This window comes from Dama dama, chromosome 15, assembly GCF_033118175.1.
Source record: "Dama dama isolate Ldn47 chromosome 15, ASM3311817v1, whole genome shotgun sequence".
NCBI classification, from domain to species: Eukaryota; Metazoa; Chordata; class Mammalia; order Artiodactyla; family Cervidae; genus Dama; species Dama dama.
Genome location: NC_083695.1, coordinates 31,068,911 through 31,094,116, shown reverse-complemented (window position 1 = coordinate 31,094,116; position 25,206 = coordinate 31,068,911). Strand labels below are relative to the sequence as shown.

Below are 25,206 nucleotides of genomic sequence, written 5' to 3'. Positions count from 1 at the left end.
AGGGGTGTGAGGGTTTTGTGAACAAGTGCATTTTCTGGGGAAAGGATCTTTGTCCCAAACTTGTTCTGACCCACTATTTGGTTCCAAGAGACCAGCTCCTGAAATAAGCCCCAAACCTCAGCAGGTAGCTCGCTGGCATCACCAGGCTTGTTTCAGCCTCATTACCAACCTGAGAAAACGCAGTTATTTTAGGTCATTCCACCACAGGCCATTTTAATAACATGCACCTTTGTAAATTCGGCTTTAGGTTGGAGGTGAATGGGGATGTCTAGCTGAGAACTGAATTTCTAGGAGCTAGGACTTCGGTTTTCATTTCTCAGTGCCCTTGTTGTCTTAGGCTTGGATTGGGTGACCTCTTAGGTCTACCAAATGGGTTCCCTTGGATACCTTTTATCTCTAGTTCTGAGGTGCAGGCTTGTTACTACTTGGTAACTGTTGGCATTGGGAAATGACCTTGGGTTCTTGGTAGCTTGACCAATATCAGATAAAAGGGGCTACTTTTTTAGTCTAGAATGGCTTGGCCAAAACAAGTAGCAAAGTCTTTATAGTTGTGGTTACTACTTTAAGTTCCTAAGGGGAGTAAACAAGTTACAAAGTCTATATAGCAGGTGGTTATTGCTTCAAGTTCATAAGAGAGTAAACAAGTTACAAAGTCTATGTAGCAGGTGGTTACTGCTTTAAGTTCCTAAGGGACTAAGCAAGTTACAAAGCGTTCCTGCTGCTTGGGCCTGTGATAGTGCTTTGTGTTCCTGAAACCTGATAGATTTCGGTCAGTTCCTAGCTGGGACAGTCAGAGACAATCCCGGATGGAAGCTTATGACAGTTGTCCGTGACTGTGTCTGGAAGGATGGGGAGTGGTGGTCGGGCCCTGTGCAGGCAGTGGTGTTCACTGGCCCTGCTTTTATCTGCTGAGGTCCATCCTTCTGGCTTCTCTGTACCACTGTGTGTGCCTTTGCCCAGAGACTCATTTTGCAGACTCCTGTTGATAATTTTTGTTCCCTGTGTGGAGATGGAAGCAAGCAGTGTGTCTTCGTGGGTACCGTTCAGGAGAACCCGGAGACGGGTGCCTGGGAGGAGCGTGGGAGGTGCTGGTGGTCGCCGCCAGGTCTGGGGCTGTCTCTGTGACCCCCTCACTGTTGCTCGGAGCCCTCAGCCTCGGGTCTGCCCCGCTCCAGCCTCCCCCACCTGCAGCGGAGGCCCAGCCTCGCTCGCTCGGCTGTTAAGGCTCACTGTCTGGGAGAGCGCTGCTGTTACGCACCTGGCATGTATCTTCCCACAGAGACCAGACCAAACCAACAGCTTTTGGCACGCGGCCAGTTCTGTTGAGCTCATGAACTGGTTGTGGGTTGTGATGTTTTTGCTCCGAAAGGTCAGAGAGGGCTGTAATCTGGGCAGCAGATTAGGAATTTGTTGGTGTCTGAAGGGGCGCAGGTCATCTGACTTGAGCTTTCTGGTAATGGGCGACTCCCATCTTTGCATGAATAGTTTGTGGAACTATAACTAGGCTTGAATGCTAGTGAAGTGTTACAGCAACAGCATTTCCTTCCGTCTGGAGGGAGAGCACCTGCCACCCTCACTGTGTAGCCGGGGGTGGGAGAGAGAGAGGTGTCTGTAGAATTGACCCGGTCCTCTCTCCGTTTACAGGGTGAAGCAGCATGATGCCTGAGGTGCTAAATCTGTTTATTTCATGGCTCTGGGGTTTTCTTCTCAGACCCCCACCAAATGTTTTCTGTTTGCAATAGAAGTTAGTTCAGCCCTCTCATGATAGATGCTGGAATTTGACCCCTGGACAGTCGTCCGTCTACGTGCATCCGATATAACCTGTAGTTTCCTAGTGAGGTGTGTATGTGAGAGTTTTCTTGCTGGTTTTCAATTACAGAATCAAGGAATACCATAGACCTGTTTGAAGAAACACACAAGCGCTCTCAGGCAGTTTATAAAGTGTTGTTTAAAAATCACACACACACAACATGCCATTGGGAATTAAATAATTTAGCCAACCACATTGTTTTATTTTCTGATTTTTGTAAAACCCCAATTTCGTATTCTTTTTGAATTTTTTTCTGTTTGACATACATCATCTTTATAAGTATACTTAGCAGCTGCATATTTTGGTAATATCACTAGTTTCCCCCGATTTTTTGACCATTCAGATTACATCTGCCTTTTTTTAGTACTGTAAATTTTGCTTTATATATTATATATATATTTATGCATATTGTATTTTACCTGTTAAATTACTGTATTTCCTGACAGTGTTTTATTAGAAGTGGATTTTTGAAGAGGAGTTTTTCTCTCCAGGTCTTAAAATGCATTAATATATTTTGAGAAGTACTTACCAGTCATACTGCTGTCAGCCTTATAATAATGCATTTTCACCACAAATTTGTCACTGTTTTGTGACAAGGTTTTTGTTTCCCCTTAGCTATTTAGAAATACAGTACCTTCTCACTTTAACCTGCATTTCTTTGGTCCCAGGTGACTTAGATCTTTTTTCTTTTGGCTAATCCCATTTCTGTGGCTGTGACTTCCTTGCAGGTACTCCCCTTGCGACACCATAGATGAAACTCCATGTGTGCAGCTGGTTTCGAGTGGACACACACACACTTTGTGATATCTCGGTGGCTATGTAGTTTTGTTTTTTGCTAGTAGACTTGTTTATGTGGAGAAACTCACCCAATTGATTTATAAAGGATCTTATCTACTACAACAACATTCAGTTCAGTCGCTTAGTCATGTCTGCCTCTTTGTGACCCCACGGAAGGGCAGCACGCCAGGCCTCCCTGTCCATCACCAACTCCCAAAGCGTGCTCAAACTCATGTCCATTGAGTTGGTGATGCCGTCCAGCCATCTCATCCTCTGTTGTCCCCTTCTCCTCCAGCCTTCAATCTTTCCCAGCATCAGGGTCTTTTCAAAATGAGTCAGTTCTTTGCATCAGGTGGCCAGAAATACCAGCATCAGTCCTTCCAATGAATATTCAGGACTAATTTCCTTTAGGATTGACTGAGACCGCAAGAGCCATTGGTTTATAGGCTATGAATCTTGGTGGTCTCATTACAGTTTTTAAGCTTTGGCTATTTTTCATTTTGTAGAAGTTTGAATCTTCTGTTTTTAAACCTGCCAGTCTTTTAGTTTTTGATTTGTTTCTTTACTTCGTGGAAATTTAAGATTGTAAAGATTAAAATGACTGGTCTGTTGCCTGATACTATTCTAAAAATAGTGGCAGAGGAAAACAGTGAACCAGATGGGTCGTCCCTCCCCACCCCGGGACGCAGGTGACCGTGCCGCTCCTTGGCTGTGTGACGTGTGTCTGCTTAGCCGGTGGGGGCGGCCTAGGGTTCCCACAGGATGCCCGGGCCCTGTGCTGGGGAAGCGAGGGAGGCGGGCCTTGTGGGAGGGGGCCACGTGCTCACGCCGGTTCTGCTTGCAGCTCTTGCCAGCCCCATCCTGGGCCTGAGGGAATGTACCAGAGGCTCGGCCGTGTGGTGTCAGAATGTGAAGACGGCGTCCGACTGCGGGGCCGTGCAGCACTGCCTGCAGACCGTCTGGAACAAGCCGACTGTGGTGAGTGTCCTCAGTGTCTGGAACTGCCGCCCTCGACAAGGCGCGCTTTCCTGCCTCCTCTTGTTTGCTCCTCCCGATGACCCTGGGGAGGCAGGGCCTGTCTGTGGTGGCGGGGTGGGGTACCCACCGGGCGGGCTGGAGGGCTGGAGAGGGGAGGCGCTTCGTCCCCCGGTCACTTGGTGTGTCCAGGCACAGACAGGGTGAGAGGCCCCCACTCTGCCCCCTCTGCCCCAGATGAGGTGTGGCCACCACTCCCGGGGCTGCACCGTGGGTAACAGCTCTGCCCTTGTCACTCACTCAAAGCCGAAGCTGAGCTTCTGAAAATCTTTTCCCCCTCTTTTGGTATTTTCTCTCTCTGCCTCTCAAACAGGCACATCATTGATTCAGACCCTAGAGCTTGGTAGCTGTCGAGAATTTTATTTCCAGCTATGGTCAACCTGGAAAAGATGCCACTGATTTTTCATCTGAACAGTGATAAACATATAGCACATTAATGTGGGAATACTCTTGAGATGACAAACCTCTAGTGCGCACTGCACGCGATCTGAACCTTCTCAGGAGACGCCCAGGCTCTGCTGGCTGAGTCAGCCGACTCTGGGATGTGCTTCCACCCATGGTACAAGCCAGGTTTGACTGTGTGGAGCTTGAAGTCTTAAAACTTGTCAGTGGCTCCTAGTACTTCAGTAAGAGAAGAAGAATTAAGTAAATAACACTGCCCTTTAAGTTTCTGAATTCACTCTTGACCTGCCGTCCATGGCCAAAATTTCAGATTTTGTTTCTCATTTGCTTCTGGTCTTGTTTTTAATACTACTTCCTATTTTGAAGTTTAATGTGTCATGAGGGGAACTTTTTAGATGTCTGTCTCTCTTGACAGGACAGTCTTGTGGACACCTGAACCTCGCAGGCTTTCATTCAGGATGCCTGAGTGGCCCCATGCATGGGATTAGCCTGATTAGTTCCGAAGGTTCAAGGCAGTTTCTCTAAATGCAGCTGAATTCACAGGTGTTCCTTTATCTCACCTGTGTCAGTTGAGATATGTCAGTTCCTTCTTCATGGGTCGAAAATCAGTTGACATACAGAAGGGAACACCCCACAAGCTTTGAGGACTGGCTAGACTTTCCGTGGTCCTGGGCCATCTCTGAGCTCTGCAGTGGTGACGTGTGGCCCCCGCTGGCGTGCAGCACGGCCCGGGAGGTGGACAGCAGACGAAGTACTGGCAGTGGTGCCGCTGTGAATGTGCAGAGGTCTGGCTGGGCCTTGTCTCCCCGCCTTCCTCTCCTCTCTCTGCATCACAGTACCGATTTTCTCTGATTCTTGCTACTCTGATTTCTAGTTGGTTTTTAAAAATAATTATTTACTTAGGCTTCCCTCATGGATCAGCTGGTAAAAGAATCCGCCTGCAATGCAGGAGACCAGTGCAGGAGATTGGGTTCGATCCCTGGGTTGGGAAGATCCCCTGGAGAAGGGAACGGCTACCCACTCCAGTATTCTGGCCTGACGAGTTCCAGGGACTGTATAGTCCATGCGGTCGCAAAGAGTCGGACGCAGTTGAGTGCCTTTCACTTCATTTACTTTGGCTGTACCTGGTCTTAGTCGCAGCAAGCAGGATCTTCAGTGGACGCATGCAAGCTCTTTGGTTGTGGCATGTGGGATGTAGTGCCCTGACCAGGGATCAAACCCAGGCCCCCCTGCTTTGGGAGCATGGAGTCTTAGCCACTGGACCACCAGGGAAGCCCCTTCAGCTGATGTATTTTGAGCCTCAGTTTCCTCGCAGATGTGTCGTGAGCAGGAATACAAAATGTGGCTGGTTCCAGATGCACTGTGCAAGGTGCTCAGGGGTAGAGGGTGCAGGAGGAGGATTTCCGGCCCACGGAAGCAGAGAGTGGTGTGGTCGGTCACTTCTGATCCTCCCCTGCGGTGTCCAGTGCTTCTCACCTAGGTTGGCGGACTGGCATGTGCCGGCATGTCAGAGGTGGCCCTGGCTAGGTGGAGTGAGAAAAAAGGCCGCAGAGGTTTTCACCCGTGTGTGATGTGAGTTTTGTCCTACAGATGCAGATCTCTCTTGTGTTCTTTCCTCTTAGAAATCCCTTCCCTGCGACATATGCAAAGATGTCATCACTGCAGCTGGTAACATGTTGAAAGACAACGCCACCGAGGTGAGCTGCCACCAGTGTGTGTGACCATGTGTGAGTGGCGGCTCTGCGGCCGTGCATCGGTTCCTCACAGAGCTGTGATTCTCGGGGTCCAACTAGGAATGGTCCAGGCCCAGGTGGGAAGTAATTGTCCCACGGGCCACAGACTGTTTCTGTCATGCAATCCCCCCATCCCTGTCCTTTAGAAATGTAAGAACCATTCTTGGCCACAGGCTACACAGAAACAAGCCATGGGTGCTAGTTTGCTGACTGCTGAGCTCAGCATTAAATGCCCATGGTTAACTGGGGTTTTGTATCACATGCTGTTAACCTTTAGGTTCATTTTTGGTGATTTCTGCTCAGAGTTCCCTGTGCCTGTGAGACTGCAGGTTTGAGTATCTCTGTTTTGAATAGTGCTCGCGTCTGCTCTCTGCCTCACTGGTCTAACAGCCACGGCTCCTCACTATCCCTCTCCCCTGGCCTCTTCCCTGAGGGCCGCTGGAGCTGGAGGGCCTCTTGCATTCAGCCCGTTGGCGGAGAAGAAGTCCATTCTGGTCTGACTCTTGCCTCTGTCCTCTCTAGCAAGAGATCCTCATGTACTTGGAGAGGACCTGTGACTGGCTGCCTAAGCCGAATATGTCTGCCTCCTGCAAGGAGATTGTCGACTCATACCTCCCAGTCATCCTGGACATGATTAAAGGACAGATGGTATGTGATGGAGAAGAGCCTCTTTTTTTAGGGCACCTCTGGAGCCAGGGGAGGTTCCAGATCAGATTACAGTGACCATGATGGAGAGTTCATTGATAGATTGGGATTTTGGAGCCAGGGGAGGTTCCAGATCAGATTACAGTGACCATGATGGAGAGTTCATTGATAGATTGGGATTTTGTCAACAGATCTTTTCTACAGTTTTAACATCCAGAATGGCTTTGGCACAGCAGACCGCTCAGCTTGTAATGTTCAAGGGTTGAGGAGGGTATAGGAAATATGGGAACTCATAGAATTATTGAGGGAATGTAAGTTGGTATACAGTTATAGGTGTTGGTTTGATGTCAACCATGTCAGCCATAAGGATGCTCAACTTTCTTTTTTTTTTCCTTTATTTTTTATTAGTTGGAGGCTAATTACTTTACAGTATTGTAGTGGTTTTTGACATGAATCAGCCATGGATTTACATGTGTTCCCCATCTGAACCCCCCTCCCACCTCCCTTTGACTTTCATTCAATAAGTATCTATTATGCATAAACCACATGTCATAGGTTGGGTTTTCCCCAAGGAACAAGGAGCCAAGTTCATGAATTTAGAAAGACTCTAAAAACCTCTAGTAGGGCAGGGGTGTCCTGGGTGGGGACCACAGTTTTGGTGTGGAAGCAGGGGTCACCACAAGACCTCAGGCCATGTTTCAGCATTGCCAGTGCTGCAGGGAGCCCTGGGAGGGGTTCACGGGAGAAGTGACAGGATCCTTGTTCAGGGGGGTTGGTCTGGGTCTCACCAATGGGGAGTTGCAAGAGGGGAAGCTGGCGGGACAGTCAGGTATGAGATGTGAGGGGGGTAGGGGAGGCGGAGAGCTGCACATTGTCTTAGAGGATAAACAGACTAGACTTGCTGGTGGACGGGACTGCAGGCAATGGAAGAGTTAGTCATGCCTTCCAGGTTTGTGGCGGGTGCCTCTGGGAGGCTGGTGGTAGAACCATTTGTTAAAATGGAGCTGCGGAGGGCTGGGTGGTTTAGTGTGAGTTGCCTGTGACCTGGACATGGGCACGTGAGTCAAGCCAGGAGATATGGAAAGGGAGAATTCTGAGGTGCCAGGTGGTCTGTTGTTTCCTTCTGGGGCAAGGGTTTCCATTTGGGCCTCTTTCCCCCCAGAGCCATCCCGGGGAGGTGTGCTCTGCTCTCAACCTCTGCGAGTCTCTTCAGAAGCACCTGGCGGAGCTGAATCACCAGAAACAGCTCGAGTCCAATCAGATCCCGGAGCTGGATATGGCTGAGGTGGTGGCTCCCTTCATGGCCAACATCCCCCTCCTCCTCTACCCTCAGGACGGCTCCCACAGCACGCCGCAGCCCAAGAAGGTGAGGCGATGGGCCAGGCTGCCCAGGCCCCGTTTGGGGTTGGGGTGGAACCAGAGCTGAGACACAGAAGGGGCAGTGTACAGTTCTGAAACTGGGGCCTCATTCCTTCACCTGACTCCACAGTTACACCAGCCACCCTTCGGATGGTTGTGCCACGGAGATTCTGAAGAACTGGGATGTTTAACACGCCCCCTTTCCTGTTAAGTTTCACTGTAATAAATGCCCACATGATTTTAAACTTCAGTCACTTTAGAGTCTATAAAAGCATATTAAGAACTGTTTAGGGACTCATTTCTAGTGCTATAGTATGAACATGTAGGAACCTGAATACCCTGAGCTGTTTAAGGAGGGTGTATGGCCTAACCATCCCGTCTGTCTAGGCTAATGGGAACGTCTGCCAGGACTGCATTCAAATGGTAACTGACGTCCAGGAAGCTCTGAGGACCAACTCCACCTTTGTCGAGGCCTTGGTGGACCACGCTAAGGAGGAGTGCGACCGCCTGGGGCCTGGCATGTCTGACATGGTGAGCTTTGCCTCCTGCATTGCAGGATGTTCTGGACCAGGGAGCTGGGCTCTGGAGACAAAAGTGGGACAGCCAAGAGAGTTCACTTCTGGGGTACCACTTCAGGTTCCACTTAAGGGCCCTGAGGAAGAGATTGTTCTTCTTTTCTCTCAGTTGCCACGTGTGTGAGGAACAAGAAGAGAGCCACGTAGAACCCTGGTTTGAAAGGTTGGGCTGTCGTATATTCATAATTCTAACTGTGGCTGTCCCTGCCACCAGCAGGGCGGTTCCCTGGGGGAAGCTCAGGCCCCTGGCTGGCAGGAGGCTCGCCTGGCACCCCTTCTTTAACTCTGGAGAATGTTGGTCCTTTGGACTCAGAAATTCTGTTAGCTCCACAAGGGTTTTATTTCTTGGACCCTGTTCACATTAACCACACTCATGAGATTGACATCTAAAACCAAAATGCTATTTAATGCCTGACAACTAGGAAACTAAACCTCTGCTAGACCTGGACTCTCGGGTCTGGGTTCTAGAGCAGCCTTTCTGGGTGGAGCTCTGGAAGCTAAGGGTCCCTTTCTGTCCACTTAAACCTGGAACTCTTTTAGCCTCATTGAAGTGCTTTTGTATATTTGCTGTGTCAGTTGGCTTCCCCAGGCTAACCTCTCTGAGGGCTGTTATATCACCCTCCATTTTCTCATAGACACTTCACAGTCATGACCAGAGGGTCTGCAAGAAATACCTAGATATTTATGAAAATCATTATAACTTAACTGGATTATACTAGATTTGAACTTCATAATCCCGTCTAAGAATGTGTGAATGAATTTGGGAAGTAATCTCAAATTGATCAGTGTATCTCACAGTTGCCCTAAATTGTCCCTGAGTAGTTGCTGTGTGACCTTGGAGAAAGCAAGGGCCATAAAAGGAGATTGAAGGACCTCATCTCTACGGGCCTTTGGAAAACATTTTCAAAACACTTTGCAATTTTTTGTCTTATTGAGACTGCCCAGAACAGACATTTATGATTCTGCTCTTGGAAACGTGCCTTGATATTTGCTTATTGACACTGTTGGAAAGGCTGGAGTGTCGGTGTATTGTGGTAGTAGTGTTTTACTAAAAGTCTGTTTCTGTCTCCCCAGTGCAAGAACTACATCAACCAGTATTCGGAAATTGCTATCCAAATGGTGATGCATATGGTAGGTCGTGGGGGAAGCTCCTTGTTATTGTTTCTCTTTGTCTCAGGCTGTGATTTCTAGGATTTTGAAAATTGTACAGTTTATTTTCCCTTTTTTACCTTTGAGTACTGAATTAAACCAAAAGGAGCCCTCTTTGACCACTTGCAGTTTAGTACCTCCCCCTTGCGTTCCCCGGGCTGGGGAAAGGCGGAAGCAGCCCGACCCTTGGGACTGCCGTGGTGGCTGGCAGTTTGTTTGCCTCTGTGTCTGTGAGCCGGCCATCAGATTTCTGGTATCTGGCTTTCATTCTGGGACCCGTGGGAATAGTCTGCTCTGTAGCTCGGCCAGGCCTGAGGGTTGCTCTGTTGTAGCCTGAGTTCTGAGAGGGCAGAACCCGCCTCCCATAGTTGGTCTCGCTCTGCAGCAGTGTCGGCTGTGACTGCTGCTTGAGCCCGTAACCGCTGCACTTGCTTCTGATACATCCAGGTGGTTGGGGGTGGTCCTCCATTATTAGAGGTAGAAAACATCCATTGCGTAGAGGGAAGCCAGCTAGCTCCATGCAGGAAGCTGTACAGAGCAGGGTGGTCTGAAGGCACCCTAGGATGCCCTGGCCTCCTGGGATCTAATCCACAGTGGCTGAGGGGGGCGGTGTATTTAATACTGCTTTTCTCTCTGTCATGCTAACTTCCTAACTACGTTGAGATTGGCCTACAATTCTTAAGTTTGTTCTCTAACCAGGGATCAGAAAGCTATGGCCCAGTAGTTTTAATGGAATATAGTAATACCCATATTTGCACTATAATAGTAGGGTTGAGTAGTTGAGAACTTAGAGCCTGTTAAGTCTAAGTGAGTTACTCTCTGGCCCTGATCTGACCACTCAGGGGTTCCATCAGGCACAATAGAATTTTTGTGGAAATATTACTAACACCCTGCCTTGTTCTAAAAATAGCTTAAAGGCAAAGGGCTTTTGCATACAAAGACATGCTGCTAAAGCAGGAAAAAATAAGCCTTTGATGTGACCTGGTCTAATTAAATGCTTCATCGTAGCTAACAAAATACTTTTATTATTTTTAAAAATCATGCTGCATAGACATATTTGGAAATAGGGATAATTACCCATATTTTTGCATTTTTTGTCTAAACTTTTCTTAGTCATTAAATATTCTGCATGCACAATTGCTAAATGGCTGCATAATATTCCATTGTATAGATAAAATTCCTTATGGCTGGTGTTAAGGTTGTTTTCAGGTTGCTCTTAGGATAAAAAGTATGATGAACATCCGTAGACCCAGAGATAGACATGCACATCCCTGTTTTTTTCCCTCAAGATAGGTAACTGGTAAGTAAGACTGGAATTGCTGAATAAAGGGCAGGGCTTTTGGTACACAGGCTTACCTCGAAGATGCCACAGGTTTAGTTTCAGACCACTGCAGTATAGTGAATCATACAACTATAAAATGAGTCAAAGGAATTTTTTGGCTTTCCAGTCGTATGAAAGTTACATTTGTACCACACTCTGTGAAGTCTGCAGTAGCATTAGGTTTAAAGAAACAATGTATATACCTTAAATAAAACTACTTTATTCCTAAGAAATACTATCATTGAAGCCATAGTGAGTCATAGTAGTAAAGATTATTGATCACACAGATCACCTTAACTAACTACTAAGATGAAAAATTTGAAATACTGCAGGAATTACCAAAATATGACACGCAGACACGCAGTGAGCAAGTGTAACAGCGCGGGGGGGTCAATAGACTTGCTTTTGAAGCAAGGTTGTCCCAAACCTTCAATTTGTATAATCTGTGAAGCTCAACAAAATGAGGTATGCCTGCATTGGCAGACCAGCCTTCCAGGCTGGCATTTGGCCACCTGGGGGCAGTCTGCCCTGAGACCTGGGCCAGGGCTCCGTGACCTCACCTCCGGTGTCCCTCACCTCCATCACCTCCGGGTGTATTTGATGTTCTAAGACAGTGCTCTGATTTGAGCAGCCCTGTGTCTTGTTCCTGGCTGCTCATCACCAGCCTGAGGTGAGGGCCTTGCAGGCGAGGTGGGCTTGGCTTCTGAGTGAGAAGAGCCCTTCATAACTGGTGCTCTCCGGGGACTTGCCGCTCAGGGTTCTGACTCCGTGTCAGGGGCAAGGGAACGGTGCGCAGACAGGCTGGACAGCGTGGTCTGACTCTTGAAGGGAGGGCAGCTTTCAGGCCCCCATATGCAGGCAGTAGTAGGAGCAAGGTAGGTTGTTGATAAGATGCCTGAAAGGGCATTTCCCCTAAACTTCTGGTGACAGATGTTTTTACACCTAGTTAACTGCTTGATTATTGTTGTTTTAATTTTTTCTTAACTGTTGTGTCCTTTCCTTTCTCTTATTTTCATCTCCGATTTCCTGTTTTTTTTTGTTCAACAGCAGGATCAGGTATGTGATGGGAATTTGCTTGTAGTAGTGGTTTGCTGCTTCTTGTAGTTATTTTGCTCATCTTTTTTTGTATGGCATAATCAGCTCTGACAGATACAAGGAATGATTGTGACAGGTAGGCTCCCTCTCTCTGTTAATAAATCGGCTGCAGGGGGAGAGTCTACATCTCTCCTGTGTGATTCAGCACTGGAGGGGTCAGGGGTTTCATTTCCCCTCCGGGGGGCCAGAAAAAGAAGCCTGCAGAGCCTTTGCTCTGGTCAGAATCAGGGAGGAGCCGGCCACGCGCAGGCCACCAGTGGGTGGGAACCATGGGCGGCCTGCGGTCACTGCTCTCCGCAGTGCAGGCCTGACCCCAGGGGGACACCTTGTTTCTGTCAGGACTCAGGAGAGCGTTGCATGTTACAGGCATGTTTTCCATCAGCCCAGAAATGCTTCTGCTGCATGAGTGGGTCATTTGCAAATAGCGAGCAGACTGTTCCCCTGTCTGTTGGATCCAGAGAATTGGAAACAGTCTCTTGATTATAGCTTCTGCCCCTCCGGGTGATGGGGTCCTTTGGGTTCTGGAGCCACATGAGACAGCTCGAGAGCAAGGCCACTGGTGGCAAAACCTGGGGACCGAGCCCCCCGACTGGACTTACTGAACCAGCGCCCTTTCAGGGTTGTACTGAGCACTGCCCTCATCTAGTTCTAGAATTCAAGATTTTCAAAGGTATTATGGAGTCTAATGGGAGAGCACCTTGGTTGAAATATCTGAATTTTCACCTAGGCCTCCTCAAGGAGTTAGTATAGCAAAACTGGTCAGAGACAAAGCAGCCACAGCTCCTGATCTTGGTCTTTTTTCTAAAAAGCTTGCTCTGTCTCCAACCCTTTTCTCATTTCCCCCCCCATTCTTAAAGCCTGTCAGAGATAGGATACCATGAGCTGTGGCAGTGGGCTCGCTGTCTCCCATTAACAGGGCTTGTTTCTACAATCTTCTTCTCGCTGCTTTATGGTTTGGTGGCGGGAGGCAGATGCCATCAGGCCAGAGCGAGTTGCTGAGTGCATTTGTTTACAAAGTATACCCAGCATGTATACTTCACTTGCTCTTGGCCACCTTCATAGTGAAATGGTCAAGGTGTTGTCCAAACTCTAGTTCTCTGCGGTTTGGTGTCTGGAGGGGAAGGGGATCAATCTGCGGATCTTCTGACTCGAACAGGTTCATCACTTGGGGAAACTGGGCTTTGGTGTGTGCTGTGTGTGTGCCATTTTGAACACAGACTGTGATTTTATAAATAAAGTCAGTGTTTCCCCTTAATGCATCATTTTAATGGTCCTGCCACTGAAAGATCCGGTATGGTTTATTTGTATCACTTGGGGCTTTGTTAGGTCATGGGCATGCTGGTTCTTCCTCCGGAAAGAACATATAGCTTACTTCCGCCTGAGAGCGAGCCAGCTCAATGGGAAAACAGGTGCTAGAACAGACCAGGTGGCCCTGGAGAGGGTTTGCTTGCTGGTGAAAGGTGCCGGGAGTCGTGCTTCCCTGGGTGCTCCCTGGCTGGAGTGACATTGGGTGCTGATCTCCCTTCAAAGCTTTGCATGGCCTCCTTGGTTCATCTGTATTTGCACCAGCCCCTTAGATTGAATGAGCCTTTGCCTGACCAAGCTTTGACGCTGGGTCTAGGATGTTCCTCCGGCACCCTGACCTTTGTGTGTAGAGCGTGGGCCAGTGTGTGTGGGGAGTGCGTGCCTGCTTCCTAACAGCTGCTTCTGTGCTCTTTTCAGCAACCCAAGGAGATCTGTGTGCTGGTCGGCTTCTGTGACGAGGTGAAGGAGATGCCCATGAAGACCCTGGTCCCTGCTGAGGTGGTCTCGGAGAACGTCATCCCTGCCCTGGAGCTGGTGGAGCCCATCAAGGTACCTGGTGCCATTGGTTTATGATGCCCCGCCACTCCACATTGTCACGGCCTACACAGCACACACGCCTGTGGTTCCCCGCTTGGTTTCTGAGGTTGCTTGCGTTTGAGTCCATTAGTTTACAGCATTCCCCTCAACTAATGCAGCACCCTCATTGTCACATGTTTCTTTCCTGAGTTATACTCCCTAGTGCACATGGGATCAAGTCTGTGTTTTTAGCACACCATTCAAGGTCATTTTTCAGTGCCTGCTGCTGCTAAGTCACTTCAGTCGTGTCCAACTCTGTGCGACCCCATAGACGGCAGCCTACCAGGCTCCCCCATCGCTGGGATTCTCCAGGCAAGAACAATGGAGTGGGTTGCCATTTCCTTCTCCAGTGCGTGAAAGTGAAGTCGCTCAGTCATGTCCGACTCTTAGCGACCCCATGGACTGCAGCCCCCCAGGCTCCTCCGTCCATGGGATTTTTCAGGCGAGAGTACTGGAGTGGGGTGCCATTGCCTTCTCCTTTCAGTGCCTGGCTCCAACCAAACCTTTCTGATGTGCTTTCTGTGGCCGCTCCCACATCTTTCCCCACACTGTAGCCATGGTCCCAACTCGATGTTCCCAGAACACTCCCAGGGTTAGTGCAGGAGCTTCTCTGGGTGTTGCTCCTTGTGTTGTTTTGTTTCCTTAGCATCCTGCACTTGGTAAAGATCTCCTTCATTCCATACTTGACTTCTGTTCAGCACTTCTTATGGGTGAGATAGTGTTTTAGAGATTGAGGCCTACAGTAGTTCGTCAACAGTGAACAGAATCATCCTTGTGTTCAAGGAGCACCCAGGAGTGTGGTGTCTCACCACATGGCACGTGTGTGCACTTCTTGTTCTGGAACTTTCCGTGTCAGTGTTGCTTGACTTTAGCGGTCTTGTCTCCTCCTGCAGTCTCAGCATGTGCCCTGTGTGGACCACGCATGGATTAGGTGTCTGACTGCCCCTCCCACTCCTGCCCAGTCCAGATGCTCAGAGGCTGCGGCCCATCTCTCTGACTGGATTAGTGGCTAGTGGCCAGACAAAATGGAGAGGTATAGCTTGTACTCTTAGACATATGTGGTACTTAAATTTAAAAACAAAATCCAGTTCCTTAGTTGCTGGCCACATTTCAGGTGCTCAGTAGACACACGGCCAGTGGCTGCTCTACTGGATGGTACAACTAGAGAAGGTTGTCATGGAAAGTTCTGTTGAACATGGTTTTATCAAAGATAGGCTCTAGAAAAGAAATTTCAGGTGCTGAGACTTGAAAGTCAAGAGATGATCTCAGATGTGTTAGTCTTCTAAATAGTAGAATTCCTCTGCTGCTACTGTCTCATTCATCTCCCCAGAATGAATGCTGAATGATGAGGTGATTTGAACCAAACAGATGTTGAATGGACAGCTCTCCAGGGTTGGGGGACAGTTTCATTGCTTCTCTTCGTAGTTTTGGGCGGGAGGTGGAGGATTAGGGAAAGGGCCGGGTGTCCCACCATATACGAACAGCAGGGGCCAGGGCTCAGACACTAGGAAGAAGCCACACCCTGTTCTGAAAGCAGCAGAAGGTGGCTTCTGGGCGACGCTAGCCCGTCCTGGCCTCGGCCCCCATTAGGGGAGCAGGACCAAGGGGTGAGGCGAGGCTCTTGGTGTCAGTGTTCTTCTCCTGCCCTTTTAACAGAAGGACCCAGCCCCCGCGAAGGCTGACATTTACTGTGAGGTGTGCGAGTATGTGGTGAAGGAGGTGGTCAAGCTGATTGACAACAACAGGACTGAGGTACGTGGATCTGGGGACGTCTGCCATGGCAGAGGGACAACCTCTCTTGGCCCTGGAGCCAGAACGGCCTCGTGCCCTGGCGGTTGAGGGACACCAGCCTGGAGGTCGAAACACCCGCTCCCCACCAGCAGGTCGCTCTGGGCTGGGGCTGGAGGAGGCACCTGCCCTGCTGTGAGCTCTAGCCTTTGGGGGGGGAAGCAGCACCTGGCGTGTTGGCTGGTTTCCTGGTCACATCAGCATTTTCAGAGTCTCTTCGCCCCCATGCAGCCTCCCATCCTCTCACTGAGCCTCTCCCCTTGTGTTTCAGGAAGAAATAATCCACGCTTTGGACAAAGTGTGCTCGAAGCTGCCTGCATCCTTAGCTGAGCAGTGCCAGGAGGTGGTGGACACCTACGGCAGCGCCATTCTGTCCATCCTCTTGCAGGAGGCGAGCCCCGAGCTGGTGTGCAGCATGCTGCACCTCTGCTCCAGCCGGGGGCTGCCGGCCGTGGCGGGTGAGCCCGGGGCGGGTGAGGCCGGGGGGCCCCTCCTGGGCGAGGGAGGGCCTCGCCGGCACTGAGCCTGGGCTCTCTCGTGTAGTCCGCCTGACGCCGAGGAAGGACGGTGGCTTCTGCGAGGTGTGCAAGAAGCTTGTGGGCTATTTGGACCGCAGCCTGGAGAAGAACAGCACCAAGGAGCAGATCCTGGCTGCCCTCGAGAAAGGCTGCAGCTTCCTGCCGGACCAGTACCAGAAGCAGGTACGCCGTGGGCTGCTTTCGGCCCAAATGTCAGCACCTGCTGGGGGAGTGTAGGAGCTGAGTGCTCGTCGACTCTACCTCTGGGTGAAGTTTTGCCATTTCTGCCTCTGGCATGGAGTCCACTGAGATTTTCTTAAAGGTGCTCTGTGGACTCCAGTGGAGCCACCGGCAGGAAAATGAGCAGGTGTGGGTAGGTAGTGCACCTGGGCAGGGAGGCTGGGAGGCTGGCAAGGCCAGGAGTTCTGGTAGCATGTAGAGCGCCCCTCCTCGTCTGCCCGCGCTCCGCCTGCACTCACCCAGACCTGCACTGCTGTTTCCCCGACAGTGTGACCAGTTTGTGACGGAGTATGAGCCGGTGCTGATAGAAATCCTGGTGGAGGTGATGGACCCTTCCTTCGTGTGCTTGGTAAGCCATGTGCTAGGCTGGTAGTTTCCTGGGCAGTGCCGCCTGGCGGGGGAGTGCTGTGTGGACCCTGGAAGGGTTCCTTTCAAATATGGGGCTGGAGGCAGAGTGGGGACAGTATGTGGGAGAGTCAGGCATCCAGTTCCCACCACTTTACCGAGCAACCTTGCCTTTTTGGGAAAGTGCTTATTAGAGCTTTGATTCTAACTGCTTCTAGCAGCTGATAATCTCTGCTTTGAAAAGGAATAGCTGAGCAGATCTAATACTTTCTCCTCCTCTTGACCATATAGAAGATTGGAGCCTGCCCAGCAGCCCGCAAGCCGCTTTTGGGAACTGAAAAGTGTGTCTGGGGCCCGAGCTACTGGTGCCAGAACATGGAGTCGGCAGCCCTGTGCAACGTGAGTAACTGCTCTGGGCCCGCCTGCCAGGCCCGTGCCTGCGCTCTCGTGGTGTGTGACGCCGAGGGGAGGGAGGCTCTGGTCTAACTGGCGCCTCGGTGCTCGGCTCTCTGCTTCGTCTTCAGAGTTAGGATGGGGGTGCAGTAAGGCTTACTTGCGGTCACCAGCAAAAGCAGGGCTCACTGCACTTTCGTCTCTGAGGAGTGATGGGTGGCAGGGGATGTTCTCCAGTGTTCTTTGCTTCCACTTTCTTGCTTTTGCCTTCAGTTCCCTTGTGACAGGGTCAGGTTCATAAGAAATCAGTCACCCGAGGGATTGCACAAGTCCTGTTGGATTCTTGCACAAGGCCTCTTGTCTCTGGGCGCCTTCTGCCTTGACTGGAGCCTGGCCTGGTTCTTCACCAGGGCCTGGCAGAGCTCTTCTCGAACCACCCTGGGCGTTGGCTCCCAGCTGGGCGGCCACTGCTGGGTGACCCATGCCGCTTTCCTGGGTGGGGATGTGTGTCTCAACTTCTGTTACCTTATGTTTCTTTGCGCAACTTTCTCTTCCTTGTGGGATTCTTTCAGTGAGCCAGTGTTGGGGGCATTGCATCATCTTGGGCTGTGGCAGGGAGGGTGTGAGGGCCCCCCACCTCGAGCCTCTTGCCCCAGTACCCTGCCCTGCAGCACAGTCAGTGGTGGAGTGGGATCCCCCGCTCTCCTGGGTACCTGGGCCAGTTCCGAGCTGGTGTGAATGGCTGACTGTTGGCTGAGGAGTTTTGCCTTGGGGCCCTCTGTGCCAGGGCTCAGGTGTGTAATCAGAGGGGTCCTGGCCCTTCCTACAGGACTGTTGCCTTGGTCTGCTCTGGACTCTTGCCTTATGAGTCTTAGAACCCCACCACATATTATGCCTGGGTTTAAAGGAGATAAAGACCTGGCTTTTCAGCATGTGGTGCACTCTGGCTGATCTGGGCCAGGGTATCGGGTCCCCTTTCTGGGTGCAGGCTCATGTGCTTAGGGGCTAGGGGTGGAGTGTGTCACCTGCAGACTAAACTGTCCCCTCTCTCCTGTCAGGCCGTCGAGCACTGCAAGCGTCACGTGTGGAACTAGAGGCACGTTCCATCCTGGAGAAACTGCAGCGTCTTTTCCTGCTTGTGTGTCTGGGGGAACGAACACAGATCTGTTGACTTTGTTATAGAAATAGGATCCCCTCTCCCTCAGTCCCTTTCTTCTCTCCCTCATTGTGGCATTGCTGTCAGTGGCATGCTGACGTCATTGCTTCAGTGTCCCTTTCTCTCTGCTAGACAGACGCCGGCATAGCGTACACTGGAGGTCTTCTGAGTCTGTCCCTGCATGTGGTTATGTGGAGGAGAGAGGGCTCTGGCTGGGGGCGTGAGCCGGAGCCTCCGGACAGAGGTGGTCCGTCCTCCTGGCTGGGCTTTGGGTGCTGAGGCCTCTGCCTACTCTAACGAAGGAGTCGAGTCACCATCCCCTTTTGTGGGCCTGCTGACTGCAAAACAAAGGCAGTTTTATATGAAGGATGAGAGACTCAGAATAATGAGGCTTTTTAAACAACGCGGTTCTCACTGTCACAGAGCTGTTGGAAATAGTTGCTCAGGAGACCTGGTGGGCTGGGGCTCGCTATCCCTGGGTCAGCCTTCAGTTTGGCTTTCTTGTCTTTCCTGATGGATGCGTTGTTTGGGGTTCTGTGGTTTGGGGTGGGAGGGGAAAAAACCAGTTCACCTGAATGTACCCTGCTGGCTCTCTGTGGCGGTTCTGTGGGCCTGCTTGTGTGTGTGTGTGTGTGTGTGTGTGGACCATGGCGACTCCTCCTGCCTGCTCTGGTGTCGGCCCTGCTGCCCAGCACCCCCACTGCTCTGGGCAGGACAGTCCCTCCCCTCCGACCCCCATCTTGTAGATGTTCTTTTCGACCTGCCAATAAATGTGGATGACAAGCTCCTAAGCCTCTGGCTTCCAGGTAGAAGGTCTGCTGGGTGTGCTGTCCCGGGGCCTCGGCTGCCGCCCTGCCTTCTTCTCTCCCCTCTGGCTGCATCTTCTGTTCCACTTCCGGTTGCCAGGAGAGAGCAAGACATGTGGTTGCTATTGATTTTTTGGTTTGTTTTGCACTAAAATTTCTGTGATTTAACAATAAAGTCTGTCAACCAGAGCCTGAGTGTGTGTGATACCTCAGCCAGCAGAGTTTGGCTTCTGAAGAGCTCTTGAGGCTGTGAACCTGTAAGTGCCCAGCAGTCCTTGGGCCTCATTTGGCCACAGGAAGGAAGTCCCATCTCTGGTTCTCTGTGGCAGCCCCGGGCCACCAGTGGTCAGGGAGTGCCCCCGGAGATGGGTCCAGCTCTGGCCCGTGCTGACCCCCACCGCCCCCCTGCCCCAGCCCAGCCCAGCGGGTAAGTTTACCAGAGCGACATGCCGGTTCCTTGTGAGTTGCTTTTCTTTTTAAAATTCAGACCATTCCAGAGACGTTCAGTGCGTACCAATTGAACAAAACCAAGGGGAAAATATTGAGGGAATAACTTAGTTTCAAAGGGGGATACACACAAACATTCTACATTCAAAACCCAAGGGAACATCAGTCATTTTTCTCTTTATGAGCCAGGAACGTTTGGGAAGCCAGTGAAATGGAGAGAGTGCTGTTTGCTGACATTGACTGTGTCCGTGTGGGGAGAAAGGGAGGACTCTCTGCCCCCACCTGCATGTCCAGTCAGGGAAGTGGCAGAAATGTGCTGGGACTTGAACTGGAGTCTAAGAGTCAAGGCCAGGCAGGGCTCCCTCCCCAGTGCTGGGCTCCTGTGCAGTGGGGCTAGGGTTGGGGGGAGTGGGCCGGCTTGGCCTCTTTCAGCTCAGCCTGGGCTGAGTTGGACCTCAGACTCCTGGGCTCTCAGTGACCCTCCTTACCTCATCCTTAGATGCTTGCCATTTGTTTGGTTTTCTTAAAAAAATAACATTTTATGAAGGTAGAGATCAGATGCTGAATGAGCGTCTGGCAGAAGTGGAGCCTGAGCAGCTGAGGCAGGCCCTGCTGCTGGGCCAGCCCGTGGTGGTGTGCCCAGAGCTGCCCCCGGAGGGGCCCGCACCCTGGAGGTCCTGCCCCTGCTCTGGCCCCGGGAGGCGCTGGGCTGCGCATTCCAGGCGGGCTCCCCGCTCTAGTCACAGCTCCGTGATCTCCAGGGGGCTCTCCATGATCACGTCGCGAAGCTTGTGCAGGGGTGTGGACTTGGCGGACTCTGTGCGGGCGTTGCGCTCAAAGGCGCTGGCCTCGGCCGTTGTCAGCGTCTCCAGGGAGCGGCCCAGGCCCTTCTGGTCATCCTCGGGCAGGCTGTTGAGGTCCGTGGCCAGCAGCGTGCCCGTGCTCCCGTGCATCACGTGGATCCCGTCTGGCCCTCTGAGCTCAGTAGGCGGCTTGTGGCAGAAACGCAGGCTGCCCTGGCCGGGGCTGCGCTCCCCTGGCTCCTCTTCCAGCTCCGTCTGGATCAGCTGCAAGAGGCCCGGACCCCCCGTGCTCAGGCCTGCCCCTGCGCAGGGCGACGGCCCCAGAGTCCCACCTGCTGTGGGCTTGTCTCCCTCCACACACAAGGAGCCCTGGGCTTGTGCCACAGAAGCCTGCGCAGCTTACGACTGTTGCTCAAACTGGGTACAAAGGAGAACCATAGATCCATCTGGTGCTACAGGTGTGTTCTGCAGAGCATGGGGTTCCTATGAGAATCTGTGTAAGCTCCTGTGTTCACTCAGGTCTATAAAGATCCTGTGACTGCAGCTGTGGAATCGGGACTTGTTACTGGGCTGGCCTTGAGCAGGATCAGCTCTCACTGTGGCAGGTGGGAGGTGTCCACAGTGGGAGCTGGAGGGGACTGATAAGGCCGAGCAGAGACTCAACAAATGGTGCTCTGTCCTGTGTGGAGCTTCTCAGTTTTCACCTATGGCGGTGGGGAATATTGGCCCAGCCGGAAACCTGAATTTTTTAGACAAAGTCTGACTGTTCAAAGTGATTGATGTGGCACTGCAGTCAGTTTCTAAAAATGACATGATCTCTCAAAGATACCTTCTTGGGGGTTTCTCAGATCTGAGAGAAACACTGCCTCAGCACCCACCCATCCCTGAGAAAGTCCACCAGAGTCCAGAGAGCAGAATCCAACTGTCTGACTCTCTGGACCCCCACCCACTGCAGTCTTGGGTCCTAGTTACATCTTAGAGACTCCGAGGAGGATGAAAGAGAGACAGGGAGAGGGAGAGAGCACCCCCAGGGCTGGGGCACAGCACACAGCTCCCGGCCCACCCGCTACCTCGGAGATGGAGGAGTGGCAGGAGGAGGCTTTTTGCACCATCCGCTGTGCAAAGAGCTTTTTGAGCCGCAGGTAATCCTCCAGGACCACCTTCAGCAGCGAGCCCTGGGGGAGGGAGAGGGTTAACCCCCGCCAGGGCCCTCCCCTTCCTGCCCCACCCCCCACTCACTCCCCTAACAGGTGGGGGTGATGGAAGGTGCCTCTGGGCATCTGATCCCAGGGTAGAGGGTGGGAACAGAGCCTGCTGACAGCGGCCAGCCGCACCTATGTCGCCAGAGTCCTGGCCTTGAGGCCACTTGGGCTGAAGCAGCTTCTCATCAGCCCAGGGCCGCTATCTGTTCTGGCCCCCCAGAGGGCAGGTCTAGCTGAGGCCCTGGAGGTGGAGGGAGCTGTTTCCCAGGCCCCTCCCCCGTCCCTGCATCCTCTGGAGTAAGTCCAAGCCCAGCCAGGGGTCTGGGGGCAGGAGCCTGCCAGGAGGACTCACCTTGATGGGCCCCTCCCGAATGATCTGGCCCAGCTTGGCAATGTTATCGTACTCCTGGATGGCAGCCCGCAGGTACCGGTCGTCGTCAGGCTTGACTGCCGCTGGTTCACGCCCAAAAGTTCCCTGGAGAGAGGAGGCATTAGCTGGCGCAGAGGTAGACGGCATGCACATGTGTACACACACGTACATGTCCCTCCTGACTGTCCCCGCCCCCTCCGGCCCAGGCTCACATGGGTGCGGGTGGGGCTGTTCCACAGGTCAGCGATCTCACTCAGGTTCTCCGGCAAGTCATCCTCGTGCTCAGCCTGGGCGGCCAGCTCCAGGTTCCGGCAGAAAGGATCCAGCCACACAGGGTTGGCCCTGCAGATGGAGTAGGGTTGGGAGGAGGCTGCAGTGGATGGACACTTCTGACGCCTTTGAGGGAAACGGGCCCCCACCGTTTCCTCAGCCATATCTGTCACAGGACTGGGGGTAGAGGGTGGTAAGAAACGCCCCTTGCCTGTGGCACCTGTGGGTGCGTCCTCCCCTCACAGATCCCACAAGAACCAGGACAACATCCCCATCAGGATCAGCTGTGGTGCGGAGGCCTCCCCTTGCACCCGGTGTCCAAAACCTATGCCTCCCTGGAACTTGCGGCCCACAAGTCAGGGTGGAGAGAGGGGTGTTTGGCCCAGCAGGGGGCACCCACATCCCAGGTTTCAGCCAGTCCATGATGCCCTCAGGGCTTGAGAGGCAGTAGGGACTTTACCCCAGCTTGGTCCAGGGTGTGTCTTCCTAAAGTGCACCCAGCAGGGTTCAGGGACCCCACTCACCCATCGAAGGAATACTTGTTGGTGTTGGGCATGTCCATGATGTCAATGAAACCACGATTCCCTGTAGGAGAAGGGTTGGGGTGTGGGGTAGAGGGGTACACCCTGCTGGGGCTGGGGAACTGGGCCTGAGCCAGCCCTGTGAGGCCCTGGCGGTCACTCTAGGCCCTCAGGGGCCCCTGCCACCTCCCCACCCATCACAGCCCTCTTACCTGCGGAGCCAGCCACGATGGCTTTGAGCTTCCTCTTGTGTCTAGAAAGAAGCAGAGGGGCTGGTGAAGGAGGCTGGGGCTGGATTGGCACCTTAGGGCCTAATGGCCCTGCCTGCCTCCGTGACTGTCTGCGGAGCAGGGCTGGTCAGCCTGTCTCAGGGCAGGGCAGCGGGGGTCACTCACACAGTCCTGTAGTACCAGTTCATGAGGATGAAGAGCATGGCAGCCAAGAAGAGGAGAATGGCCAGGACAATGATCGCCATCTAGGGGAGCAGGGCCGGGCCTGAGTGGGTGAGAGCAGCCAGGGCAGCACGGGGACTGTGGGGGTGGCTGTCACCAGGGGTACCTGCAGGCTGGACATGTCATCGGGCAGGCGGACAGAGATGGCGGGCTGCACGTCCAGGACGTTGTAGTTCCGGAACAGATTCCTCAGTTGCTCCTTGTTTTCGTCGATCATCTGGATCACCCTGGGCGAGGGGCAGGGGCCTCAGCCATTCCTCAAGAGCTCGTCCCACTCAGGCCAGTCTGCCCCCAAGTTTACCCCCCACCAAGCCTTGTGAAATTCAGGCCCACCCAGCTTGGATAACCCTGTATCTTACAGATTCACCATCCCTTCACATAAGATCCTGTTTGATCCTCACAATTGCTGTAATACTCCCATTTCACGCATGGGAAGAGTAAGGCTCAGGGGGTGGACCTCTGTTCACACACCTTCTCTCTACCTGCCCTGCCCATCCCTGGGTGAGAGCCTCCCATACAACAGGCATGATGGTGTTACCCTGCTCCCCAACTCCAGGGTGGGGGCAGACTGACAGACCCAACTCCAGGGTGGGGGCAGAGAGCTGAGCACAGACCCACACCCACCGGTCCACGTCCAGGATGCGGTTGGTGTCGCGGTTCACCACGTGGATGAGCAGCTCCGTCTGTGCGAAGTTCACCCGACCCTTCTTGTCCACGTGGAACTAGGTGAGAAGGGCATCATGGGAGGTGTGGCAGGGGCAAGGCATGGGAGGGGCAGGCCTCTCCTAGCAGCCCCTCCTGCCCTGCCCTGCCGAAACCCTAGCACGACTGAATGCTCACCAAGGATCAAGCTCGAGGCTGACCACTGAGCTGCACTGGGCCAGACACTAGTATTAGCCCATTTTATAGAGGAGGAAACAGGCCCAGAGACCTGGAAGGACCATGCTCAGGCAGCTCAGAAATGGCTGATCCCTTTCCTACACCCCGATCTCTCTGCACTGCTCTGCCCCTGTCCCAGCCCCACTTCTTGCTCCGCTGCCCCGAGGCCCAGAGCGGGTTCCTCAGGGTACCTGCACGTCATCGGTGTTGACGATGGCACCGGTGATGTTGGAGAGCAGGTGGATGAACTCCTCCTCAAAGCCACGCACGCGGTCAGGGATCTCATTAATGATGATCTTGACCCGCTGGTCATCCCTCAGGATGTAGATACCGATGACAGCCGTGTCGTTGTGGCCCGCCAGGTCCCGGGCCACGATGTCCACCACAAAGTACCCGGGGCTGTAGGCCATGAAGAGGTCGAAGGTGCGCAGGATGCCGTCCACACTCCCTGCAGGGAGAGCCCACGGCTGGTGCACTTTCTCTAGAGAATTCTAAGTTTTATTTAAACATGCGGCATCCTAAAAACACAACTTGGGCTGCACTGACCCAAGGATGACAAGCTGGACTTTGCCATCCCATCCTGGGAGGCTGTGGAACACTTCTGAGCCCCCTGTGTCTGTTTCTCACATGTAACACACACGCCTTGGAATTTCACAACCATAGCAGAAAGATGACTGGTGTTGGTACGGCAAGGCCTTCTCTTAAAAGACTGGATTCAGAGACTTAAATCTGGGTTCAAAGTCTGCCACTATGTAGCTTTGTGACCTGTAGCAAGCTGCTTATTAGTTTAAGAGCAGTGGGAACTCGGAGGACAAAGTGATGGTTGTCTGGTGGTGTGACTGGAGGTGGTGGCACATGAGCTAGACTTCAGAGGATGGTGAGGGGAGCATTCTGAAGACAGAGGTAAAGGCCAGGATGGTGTTCCAGGAAGTGAACACAAAGGGATGCAAGGCCCGGGGAGGATGCTGTGAAGCAGGCTTGAAGGAATGGTGAGTAGTTCAGCCTGAGTGAGAGCCGTGCCCTTAAGGGTATAAAAGGGGCTGTGGAACCAGAAAGCGGGATTAGAAGGAAGAACTGATGAGCCTAGAAAGCCAGGCCAAAGAACCTGAATTGATTGCTGTGGGCAGCAAAGTGTAGGGACGGGGCTGGAGCTGGAGGTAAGATTGGGACACCTTCTAGAACCTAACCCAGAGATGCTCAGCTCTCCACACAGGCAGATGCACAAGCAACCACG

The 25,206-nt window shown here is 52.4% G+C and overlaps 2 protein-coding genes across 2 annotated transcripts in view; one reads left to right on the top strand and one right to left on the bottom strand.

Moving 5' to 3' along the window:
- The window catches only part of PSAP (prosaposin), a 33,533-nt gene extending 14,316 nt beyond the window's left edge, over nt 1–19,217 (top strand). Inside the window, exons 2-14 of the mRNA XM_061161743.1 lie at nt 3,432–3,565; nt 5,647–5,721; nt 6,280–6,405; nt 7,565–7,768; nt 8,149–8,292; nt 9,411–9,467; nt 13,624–13,755; nt 15,439–15,534; nt 15,842–16,028; nt 16,114–16,271; nt 16,597–16,677; nt 16,965–17,072; nt 18,125–19,217. Coding sequence (XP_061017726.1) covers nt 3,432–3,565; nt 5,647–5,721; nt 6,280–6,405; nt 7,565–7,768; nt 8,149–8,292; nt 9,411–9,467; nt 13,624–13,755; nt 15,439–15,534; nt 15,842–16,028; nt 16,114–16,271; nt 16,597–16,677; nt 16,965–17,072; nt 18,125–18,160 — 1,538 coding nt within the window. The 3' untranslated portion in view covers nt 18,161–19,217. The remainder of the gene's footprint in view (nt 1–3,431; nt 3,566–5,646; nt 5,722–6,279; nt 6,406–7,564; nt 7,769–8,148; nt 8,293–9,410; nt 9,468–13,623; nt 13,756–15,438; nt 15,535–15,841; nt 16,029–16,113; nt 16,272–16,596; nt 16,678–16,964; nt 17,073–18,124) is intronic.
- Nucleotides 19,218–19,490: 273 nt separating this feature from the next.
- Nucleotides 19,491–25,206, bottom strand: part of LOC133070080 (cadherin-23) — a 39,155-nt gene continuing 33,439 nt past the window's right edge. Inside the window, exons 23-32 of the mRNA XM_061161744.1 lie at nt 24,164–24,420; nt 23,718–23,815; nt 23,200–23,320; nt 23,037–23,116; nt 22,854–22,894; nt 22,645–22,705; nt 22,063–22,192; nt 21,833–21,955; nt 21,349–21,453; nt 19,491–20,542 (exon numbers count right to left, since the gene is read on the bottom strand). Coding sequence (XP_061017727.1) covers nt 20,216–20,542; nt 21,349–21,453; nt 21,833–21,955; nt 22,063–22,192; nt 22,645–22,705; nt 22,854–22,894; nt 23,037–23,116; nt 23,200–23,320; nt 23,718–23,815; nt 24,164–24,420 — 1,343 coding nt within the window. The 3' untranslated portion in view covers nt 19,491–20,215. The remainder of the gene's footprint in view (nt 20,543–21,348; nt 21,454–21,832; nt 21,956–22,062; nt 22,193–22,644; nt 22,706–22,853; nt 22,895–23,036; nt 23,117–23,199; nt 23,321–23,717; nt 23,816–24,163; nt 24,421–25,206) is intronic.